The 11,480-nt window shown below is 47.5% G+C and overlaps 1 protein-coding gene across 1 annotated transcript; it reads left to right on the top strand.

Moving 5' to 3' along the window:
• Window positions 1–7,524: 7,524 nt before the first annotated feature.
• On the top strand, window positions 7,525–8,626 carry LOC119332234 (36.4 kDa proline-rich protein-like). Its single transcript, XM_037605418.1, has one exon. It carries the CDS (start codon window positions 7,538–7,540, stop codon window positions 8,384–8,386), a length of 849 nt encoding a protein of 282 aa, XP_037461315.1. The 5' UTR covers window positions 7,525–7,537; the 3' UTR covers window positions 8,387–8,626.
• Window positions 8,627–11,480: the final 2,854 nt, after the last annotated feature.

Below are 11,480 nucleotides of genomic sequence, written 5' to 3'. Positions count from 1 at the left end.
TCTAGCAGAGGCTATGAGAGGTGAGTTCATTCTCTACTCATGCCCTCTTCTCCTTTGCGTCCGTTCTCTACCTCTCCAGCAATCGAGTGTGATGGCCGACAGTTGCGGAGGTTGCAGCTGGATCTCAAGGAGGGCGACGCGACTGTTGGATAACCAAGACAGTAACCATGGGTTGTTGGATAACCTCTTTTGATTACCATCAAAACATTGAACTATATGTTCTAGTGCTCTATGGAATGTTGAGCTATGAGTTGTATGTACTTGGGTTACCTATGGAGTGTTGAACTGTTATATGTCATGAAGTTCAAGTTTATTTTCTACTATTATTTTGGTATCTTGTTGGAATAGTTTTTTTTTAATTATTGGTGTACATTATATTGCCTCCGTTGGGAAATAATTGACGTGGTTTTAGCTCAAATTTTGAACTAAAACCACGTCAGTTATTTCCAAACGGAGGAAGTATTTTATTGCCTTGCATTGAAAAACAATACCAAATTATGGAGGTAATCTCACCATGTCAATCAAAAAGGTCACCACAGTCCTTATCCATCACTCATCCTTCAAAGGCTCAAAGAAAACACTCCAATGGATATCCCCAACCATGTTTGTTGGGAATTTGCACACAATGACACTTGTGGTGAACTGACAAACTGCATCGAAAATAAAGTAACCTAAGGACCACATCATGTAGTAACTCAAGAATCGTTGCTTAGCACGGAAGGAAAGATATGCAGCAGCATATATGGAGGTAAAATAAGTTACTCATCACACAAGACGCTCCTCAGGCGAGTGTCTTGTGGCAGGAGTAACTTTCTGCACAGCAGCAAGTATCAACAAAGAAACACCAGATTTTTACGTGGAAAACCTACCAACTTGAGGGGGAAAATCATGGGCCGAAGCTACCCAAATCCTCTTCCACTATTATCAAATGTGGGATATAATAAGTTGGTAGAATAAGTTCTTCTCTAGATAGCACTAGAGGATCTCATACATCACAATTTGTATCTTGGATGAACACAACAAGATTTAGGCTCAAGAGCTACGAATTGAAACAATCTCACCAAAGATAGTGGAACCACAACTTGAAGGAGACAAGGTAGCTGATCTGGACCATCACAACCTTGGGGAGGAGCTCCTTTTGCTTCTTCCTTCAGTCTTTCTCTCTTCACCTTTCTCACTTGGTTTTCTCTCTTCTTCTCCCTTGAGGATGAACAGATTTTTGTCACGCTTAGTGGTGGCTGTTGGATGGAGGATAAAGCATCCCATCCTCTCATGTACAAAGTCCAAAATGACCCTAGGTCATAACCCTAATGGGTATTGGGCTTTTGCGCCTCTTTGGGTTGCCTGAAAGGCTTCAAATATTCATCTCCTCATAGCCCAGATGAGAAGGATATTCCAATAATGTTTCATCCTTTGAACCAAACAAAACATGGGTTATCCTCACCCACTCACGTAACACAAAATAGATATCCCTAGCCAATTGGTTGGGAATACTCACGATCACCCTAGCCCATCTCTCAAACCAAACGCATCCTAGGTTGGGGGCGAGTAGTGGAAAGGCTGCAAATCAGGAGATGCATGCATCTTGTCGGAGTAATGGGTCACGGGTAGCCTAACCTGAGTCCCTGAGCCTTTCAAGACATTGGGGCTGGCTGCGCCCCTCAAAGACATCAAGAAGAACTGTCGCCTTTTGGTGGCCGGCTGTCCCGAGCGGCCAGCTGCCAGAAGGCGGCTAAGCTCTAGAAGGCGACTCCAACACGGGCCGACTTCTTGCAGGCGGCCTCCAGAGAGGCCGGCTCCTAGCAGTCGGCCCACGGCGCCCTCAGAGTCTGCGCTCCTATTAAGAAGACGAGACAGGGTGAGGCTACAGTGTAGCCCATCACCCCCATATCCAGGGCCAGGCGTGGCCACAGTGCTCCGTACAGGCGGACATCTCTGCCCGTACGTGGCACTGTTGCCACTCCGTCCCTGACGTCCTTGCTGGCAGGGCAGAGCCCTGTTCCCACGACGACCTGTCGGTACGGCCTGCAGGCAGCGAGCCCTACTGGGCAGCGAGAGCCCAGAAGACGGCGGAAGCCTAGCCAGTCGGACTTGAAGGAGGCCGGCTCCCAGCAGGCGGCCCGTTCCTTCCTCGAAGCCCATGCACCATTAACCAGATGATACCCGGAGTGGCTACAGTGATCTCCCACATGGCGGCGGGACTGTAGCCACGCTCCCCTGACCAAGCATGCGTCATTAGCATCGCGGCTACAGTAATCAGCAGCCGGCAAGACCCGCGAGTGGCGGGAGCGGCCTGTCGCCTCCGTACCAGACCAGTCGGCGGGGCCCACCAAGCGGCGGGCCCCAGCAGCAGGCGGAGAAGCCGACGACCAGAGACCCTGACAGCTGGGACTTACACCCGGCCGTATTACGATTCTACCCCTGGGGGTAGGCCTATATAAACCCCGGACACCCATGCAAAGGGTTCCCAACCTGTTAGAACTAGACTCATACCTAGAGGAAGGAGAGAGCGGGCCTGCCTTCTTCTACCTCTAGCACATAGCTCGAGGAGCACCATTGTACTCACTAGTGCCTTAGTGATCATGCGGAGACCCCGCAGAGCAGCACTAGGGGTGTTATCTCCTAGGAGAGCCCCGAACCTGGATAAAGTACACCGGCGTTCGTGTCTACGCCTCATCCCGCTTCCAGGCATCGGCGACGTTCTACTCGCTCCCACCATGATAAGCCATCCATTGGCATATGTCGCACCCAACCCCCGACACATCTTCTTCTAACTGGATGGCTGCTTCGATGGTGTACATGTTGATGTTTGTTTTTCACATGGAAATTCCACATTAATTTTAAGTTAGACACTTGCTATTTTTATTTTATAAAGGGCACTTTTATTGACTCATAGAGGAGCATCAAGTAGATACAATGCAAAATGAGTGTCATTTAGTCTTTGTATGACTAAGATGCATACAACCAATACAAACCAACATACGAAACTAAAAAAATAGAATAGACACATTGGCAAATGGTAAGGTCTAATACGACGAAAGCTAAACCTCTGTTGACAATGGTGGAGGACCTATTTATAGATTATGTTGTCATCCATGTCGGATAAAAATCTCCTTGACCACTTGCTCCAACCGCGTACGCACTACCATAAACACCAACATGTTATATGGCTTGCTTACCTTTACAAGAATTAATTAGGAGGAAAATGATGCACAAATCAGTTTGATTTCCACCAAAACACATCACGATTCAGTTTGATTCGAACAGGGTATACTTATGTTCCTGACATGATTGATTATACAATCATCTTTGCTAATTTTCATTTGCCTCAAATTTTAGTCACCTATGATTGATTACTACAAGACTATAGTTGCACTATTTGAGAGTGCACTAACTTGGGTAGAATATTACCGTGGTTTTCACTTTGTATGGGTTATATATTACTGATAATGTTTTTTCTCCCACATGTGGTTATTGTATATGGATCCACCGTTCCATGTTTCATTTTGGATGAGTATACAACATATACTGTATTTACGTCACATGCAGTGTTTCTAACATCCAACATAAAGATCCAATAATTTCTAATTACCATATCTTGGTTGAGACGTCATATACCGTATTTTATTATCAAAGTATACTAAAAGTCGGGCTTCTTTTTGTTGGGGAACGCAATATTTTTAAAAAATTCCTATGATCACGCAAGATCTATCTAGGAGATGCATAGCAACGAGAGGGGAGAGTGTGTCTACATACCCTCGTAGACCGAAAGCGGAAGCGTTAAGTAACGCGGTTGATGTAGTCGAACGTCTTCACGATCCAACCGATCAAGTACCGAACGCACGGCACCTCCGCTATCTGCACACGTTCAGCTCGGCAATGTCCCTTGTACTCTTGATCCAGTTGAGGCCGAGGGTGAGTTGCGTCAGCATGACGGCGTGTTGACGGTGATGATGAAGTTACTGTTGCAGGGCTTCGCCTAAGCACTACGACAATATGACCAAGGTGAAAAACTGTAGAGGGGGCACCGCACACGGCTAAAGATCAACTTGTGTGTCTATGGGGTGCCCCCTCCCCCTTATATAAAGGAGGGGAGGAGGAGGAGGAGGGCCGGCCACAAGAGGCGCGCCCAAAGGGGGGATTCCTACTCCTAATAGGAGTAGGTTTCCCCTTTCCTAGTAGAAGGAAGGAGAGGAGAGGGAGAAGGAAAGAGGGGGGCGCCACCCCCTCCCTAATCCAATCCGGACCAGCCCATGGGGGGGGGGGCGTGCGGCCTCCCCTTGTGGCCCTTCTCTCCTTTCCACTAAGGCCCATGAAGGCCCAATACTTCCCCCGGCGAATTTTCATAACTCTCCGGTACTCCAAAAAATACCCGGACCACTCAGAATCTTTCGGATGTCCGAATATAGCCTTCCAATATATCGATCTTTATGTCTCGACCATTTCAAGACTCCTCGTCATGTCCGTGATCTCATCCGGGACTCCGAGCAAATTTCGGTCATCAAATCACATAACTCATAATATAAATCGTCATCGAATGTTAAGCGTGCGGACCCTACGGGTTCAAGAACTATGTAGACATGACCGAGACACATCTCCCGTCAATAACCAATAGTGGAACCTGTATGCTCATATTGACTCCTACATATTCTACGAAGATCTTTATCGGTCAAACCGCACGACAATATACGTTGTTCCCTTTGTCATTGGTATGTTACTTGCCCGAGATTCGATCGTCGGTATCATCATACCTAGTTCAATCTCGTTACCGGCAAGTCTCTTTACTCGTTCCGTAATGCATCATCCCGCAACTAACTCATTAGTCACATTGCTTGCAAGGCTTATAGTGATGTGCATTAACAAGAGGGTCCAGAGATACCTCTTCGACAATCGGAGTGAAAAATCCTAATCTCGATCTATGCCAACTCAACAAACACCATCGGAGACACCTGTAGAGCATTTTTATAATCACCCAGTTATGTTGTGACGTTTGATAGCACACTAAATGTTCCTCTGATATTCGGGAGTTGCATAATCTCATAGTCATAGGAACATGTATAAGTCATGAAGAAAGCAATAGCAATAAACTAAACGATTATAGTGCTAAGCTAACGGATGGGTCTTGTCCATCACATCATTCTCTAATGATGTGATCCCGTTCATCAAATGACAACACATGTCTATGGCTAAGAAACTTAGCCATCTTTGATTAACGAGCTAGTCAAGTAGAGGCATACTAGGGACACTCTGTTTGTCTATGGATTCACACATGTACTAAGTTTCCGGTTAATACAATTCTAGCATGAATAATAAACATTTATCATGATATAAGAAAATATAAAAAACAACTTTATTATTGCCTTTAGGGCATTTTTCCTTCAGTTTTGACGATACCATTGAAAGAAAGAGCCGGGTTCAAACGAAATATCTATTTGAGATTTATTTAACAGATATGGTTGTTACAAGTTTAAGACTGAAAATAAAAGGACCCTCTTAGCTGGCGAATGTTCACCGGGAGAGATTGAGATTTGCGAACGTTTAGAATGGTAGTTTAAGAAACTCTTACCATCACCCGACGGATCCAATGCTAGGCGTCCACCGCCTCCAGCACGTGACGCGTGTCCATGTGGACCCATTGCACCGCTACATCCTTCTTTCCTTATCTCCTTCTCAATCGGCTCTTTTTTCCAACTCTTGCAGCATGCCATGGCGGGCACCACCTCAAGCTTCTACAACTCCGTTGCTCGCACGAGCCAGCCGGCCACCGCCGCGTGCGCCGGCAGCCGGTGTTCGCCGGCGAGGTAGGCTTCCTCCGTCTTACCCTTCCAGCTCTTTTTCTCCTCTGCTCCCTCATTTCAAGTTGCTTTTCAGGCGAGGAACGACTCATTGTCGTGCTTCTGCAATAGCTGGAGTTGCGGCGCTACTGCTCTGTTGCGGTCGGCGCCGACATGCTTGACGCATGCAACATGGTAGTTGTTTCCGCAACGCAGCCGTTGTCTCAGGAATTGTTTCTGCAATCTTCAAATTTTTGCAACATGGTAGTTGTTTCTGCAACGCAGTCGTTGTTTCAGGAATTGTTTTTGCAACGCGGCCGCTGTTTCAGGAATTGTTTCTGCAACGCGATTGTTTGTTTCTGTAACTGGGTTGTTGTTTCAGGAATTAATGTGTCGGGAAGACGACGCGCGTGTGCGAGGAGTTAGATCGAACGGCTCGCGCGCGGAGATCTGACGGCTGTCGAGGCGGTGGATGTTTACTAGACATCTATCGACGGACGCGTAGCGGCTCCCCTAATTGTATGGGGTTGACCGTTTCTTCGGCAAAAGAGTCACCATTTGATTCCCCGACGCAACTAAGACTGTCAAGAAAATGCATTCGCTTGCTACCCCTTCCCGGCTGACGTTTGCTAGATTACATTACCGAAATAAAATCCATGCACTAGTCAGTGAAAGAGAGAACTCATTGTGTGTCCGATATAGTGTAATGTGATAGAAAAAGGACATAGAGTGGGTGCGGCAATCATGGGACAAGGTTGCCATGCATAACGAGAGAATATTTCAAGTGAAAGGGGCATCAACTGACAAATGCACATTAGAAGAAAAAAATGTAAATATTTATAAATATTAATCCCTACATTGACATGACCCTCTAGCATATGGCCGCGCTTATTCTTCAAGTTTGTTTTTCGGTCTCTAATTAGTCGACAGAGCTCCGACGTAGATTTTTGTCGTCTCCTTGGGACGGGGAAGTTAGGGTGTCTTGTTGCATGCGCGTGATGTCGAGATTTGGTGTCAGGTGCTCCAGCAACGACTACAACTATAGGGCGGCGGTCCTTAGTGTGTGTGCATGAAGACTTCCGCAGTCATCGACAATGTCAAGCCAGCTCCGACAGAAAAGCGGTGACAAGGACGCAACGGCAACGGTAGATTTTGTTCCGTGGTCTAGAGACCTTAATTTAATTTTTATTATGCTTGATGTGTTTTATATTGCTGATGAACTTTTACAACTGATATGGATCCCTTTCCCCTTGAAAAATGGCTGGACTTTGATCTTGATCTACGGTATGTTTTTTAATCGGCAATCTACTGTAAGCTTAGAAATGTGAGAGAATTTTAAGAAGAAAAGGTACTGGTTGGCTGTTGGTCTATAGGGAATCCCAAGCGAAGAGTCCAGCCATAGAGTAGAGTCAGCGAAGGCGCCAAAACCCTGACAGTTCACGGGCGCGCGAGTCGCGTCTCAAAGGACAAATCCTCAGTCAGCCTCACATTCCACTCTCATGCTCCTTCCCTCTCTCAGCTGGCGCGTCGCGCACTCGCGGCCCCGTGCCATGGCGGCATGCGCGCATCGGGCGCATGGAGTACAACTAGAGAAGCGACGCCTCTGTATGCGTGCAGTGCGCGCCCGTGACCGTGAGCCCCGCGCCGCCCGTGGCCTCTTGCGCCATCGGTCGCCAGGTGGGCTCCCGTCGAACACCTGGCGCGCGGCATGGCGCGGGCGTCTGGCATGTCCCCTCTATAAATTCAGTCGACGGGTGCGTCTCATGGCACCGCATTGGCATTGGGATCGCGCACTGTCCGGACGCCCCGGCGCCATGGCCAGCCTTGCCAGAGTGTGTTCGCTACTGCTTATTGGCGTCGCCGTCGTCCTGCTCCTGCCCGGCACGTACGGGTGGCACGAGAGCAACTGCCCGCCGGGACATGGCGGTGGTGGTGGTGGTGGTGATCCTGGACACCACCACCCGCCCCACCACGGCAAGCCGCCCAAGCACCACCACGGCCCTCCGTCGGGCCACAAATGCCCGCCGTGCCACCCGCCGCCGACGCCGCGTCCACCGCCGACTCCACCATACGGCCCTCCTACGCCACTGCCACCGCCGTACGTGCCGCCCACGCCGAGCCCACCGCCCTACACCCCGCCGACGCCACCGTACATTCCTCCAAGTCCGCCGTACGTGCCACCAACGCCACTTCCACCGCCATACGTGCCACCATACGTCCCGCCGACGCCGCCATACACTCCGCCCTACGTCCCGCCAACTCCACCATACACGCCGTCACCGCCCTACGTGCCACCGACACCGCCCTACGTGCCGCCGCCGTCGCCGGGGCCGGGGAGGAAGACGTGCCCGATCGACGCGCTGAAGCTGAACGCGTGCGTGGACGTGCTGAGCGGGCTGGTGCACCTGGTGATCGGGCGGGAGGCGCGGAGCAAGTGCTGCCCGCTGGTGCAGGGGGTGGCGGACCTGGACGCGGCGCTGTGCCTCTGCACCACCATCCGGGCGCGGGTGCTCAACATCAACATCTACCTCCCCGTGGCGCTCCGGCTGCTCATCACCTGCGGCAAGCACCCGCCCAACGGCTTCCAGTGCCCCACCGACCTCGACGCCTAGCCTGCGTGGCCGCTCGGCTCGCCATAGCTTTACTATACTAGTGTGTGGTGTGGTGTGGATGCTACAGTACTTGCTTGCTCCAGTGCTGTGCGTCCCTGCGATTTGTGTATCTCGACCGGCCGATTTTCTTCTTCCCTGTGGTGTGGAGTACGAGTGTAGCAACTCCGTGTGGTTTCCGACCAAGTGTTGTTGAATAATTAGAGTAATTAACATGTGCTATTCACTGCCCCCTGTTTTTCATTGATGCATTTGATCTTCTTCCCTCGTTTTTTTTGTTGGGCGAAAGCGTAGTTTTGCGTGTGATGCAAGGGGTATATGGGCTTGTTGGGCTTTTCGGAATATTATGGGCCGGTACGATGGCGGACCGGAGCTGCTGCTTTGCCATCCCGGCCCATGCAATGCTCTGCTGAGGCCCACTTTGGTTCACATGATTGATTTCTGCAAAACCTCAAAGAAAAAACAAATTGATTTATGCATCGACTCATCCAAAGAGAGAGATAGAGAGATTGATTTCTGCGGGATTTTGGTATAAACGCTGTTCCTAAAAAATACAGTACTCCGTAATGAACAACTGAGACACAACAACACCCTCAGCTTTATACCATGCAAAAAAGACACCCTCAGCTTATTGCAGTATGATTTGGGAAGAAGCCCGAGGTGCACGCTGGCTGACTGTGTGTGGATAGGGAGGGTGAGATGCAATGTGAGCTCGAATAAAAATATCCATCCATGTGGGATAGGGATACACTCCTACACGTGATCTGAGGAGTGCGGCCTTTTTATTTAGTACTCCCTCCGTTTTTAAATACATGCCTTTCTAGGCATTTCAACAATGACTACATACAAAATAAAATGAGTAAATCTACACTTTAAAATATATCTACATACATTCGTATGTAGTAGTCATTTAAATGTCTATAAAGACAAATATTTAAGAACGAAGAGAGTATAATAATAAGAAACTCAAACAAGACAAATGTACTCGTATATCTGCATGGGACGGCAAGATAAGGTAAATGCATATATTTGTGTTGTATCAAGCTCATGCTGTTTTTTAAATCACTATGACTCTTCACTGGATTGTACTCACGAACTAACACACACATATTGGCGTACATGTAAAACTAGACGTGACGCTTCCCGGTGGTTATTGCAAAACATTAGGACGTCGATAATTGTCATACGTGTAGCATGTAGTAACACCGTCCACACGTTTTTTACATTAAAATTGTCATCCAGAAAAAAGGATCTCAAAAAATTGAAACTTGCCAACCAAATAGAAAATTGTCATGCTTCACAATTAAAGTTGGTAACTAAAGTTACGATCAAAAAACGTGTGGACGAAATTGCTTCGCCACACGTGTGAGTATTATCATTTGGAAAACATTATTGCAAACGGAGAAGTAGTGCATTATTGCAAACGGGGAAAGCAGTGGTGGATGAGATTGCAGCAAACTTTACGGGCATAGATTGCTTCGTTGGTGTGCCTAGACAAGTAGTAAAACGTACTCCCTCCGTCCAATAAAGAGTGTACATCTAAAAATTTTAAGATAAATTATGGACTTGAGTAAAAAATGCATTGGAAAGGTGCAAGCCATCATCTATCTCCTTTTTAATTACTCAACCCCCTATGAGCCAAGTGCATGTAGAAATTAAAAAGATCATGTGTAGATTGCTATTGGTCTTGATTACAGTGTGATGAGAGAGAAGTATTTTTTCTCTACTTTAAAGTGCATTAGGAAGATAGAAGTACATTTTTTTGTGGACAAAATTTGAAGCTAGATGTCACCGGACGGAGGGAGTTCTATGGCGTCCTTGATATCTTTGAGGTCTCATTTGTTGAGGCCATTACCACCTTTGATTCTCATAGTACTCCCTCTCTCTCTTAGTTTACAAAGCGTGCGCGTACCCTAGGTTGTCAATTTGATCAATCTAATACAAGTCATATATTACAAAAAATATATCAATATAAACTTCAGATGTTCTATTTTTAAACGGTATAATTTTCATGTTATATAATTTATATTAGGATGATAAAATTGACAACCTAGATATATGCGCAGGATTTGTAAACTGAAACGGAGGGAGTATTATCATAGAATGACCACAAGGATCCGCTGGTCGGTTATGCATAAGGAACCAAAGGGCGTTACTACGTGTGTAACAAATAGATTTTGATTAGGTTGTAAAACTGACGTGGATTCATACGCCATGTTGATGCATGATTTATCTTTCTGAGCTCCCCACGCCCCGCAAAGTACTCGGACACATAGGGGGAAGGGGACCTTGTTTTTGTCACTCTAGTTTCTGCCCACTTTATTTATGCCACTTTAGTTTTTTCATATTTCACTTTTGTCACTCTTGGCAATTGTGCATTGTCAAAAGCTAAGAGTGTCCCAAGTGAAATGAAATAGTTTTGCTTTTGCAACAAATAGCATTTGTGATACATTGTCAAAAGCCTAGAATGACAAAAATGAGATGTCAAATTCTAGAGTGGTATAAATAAAGTAGGCAAAAACTAGAGTGGGCAAAAACAAAGTTTTTTTTTCCTTTTTTTGAGCTAGTACCAGGTGCAAAGGCACTCCTCAAAACAGGCTCACGCCCCACTTTACAGATAAAGCACCGACCAAAATACACGGCCGAAAGATACATAGTGGAGAGGTGGTCCTCTTACAAAGCAGATTTTGAGATCTCGGTACGATGCAGACCTACGATACCGAAGAAGAACAAGGGGAGATCAGAGTACAACGCCATGCCTTAGCACACCTAGGCTCCACGACGACGCCCTCAAGAGGGAGAACGGCGCATAGCGTCGCCACTGCCGAGTCCGGAGTGGACAAGGGTCTTCACCCAGAGCCCGGACACAGAGAGGAGAACAAGGACAACATCTTCAAGAAGATAGTGGCGCCCGCAGGCTTCGCCGTCATCGGTGCCAAAGCACGGAGCTTTCGCTCGGCAACTCACCTGTATCCCACGGTAAACCCAGGACAGACGCGACAAGCTTCGACTCCCAGATCCGGACCCGAGCACCGCTAACAAGGACACGGATCAATGAAATCAACGTCTGTCCCTAATGTGCCTGACCTCTTTGGAT

This window comes from Triticum dicoccoides, chromosome 7A (assembly GCF_002162155.2).
Source record: "Triticum dicoccoides isolate Atlit2015 ecotype Zavitan chromosome 7A, WEW_v2.0, whole genome shotgun sequence".
In the NCBI taxonomy this organism is placed as follows: domain Eukaryota; kingdom Viridiplantae; phylum Streptophyta; class Magnoliopsida; order Poales; family Poaceae; genus Triticum; species Triticum dicoccoides.
This window is presented reverse-complemented; position numbering and strand designations above follow the sequence as displayed.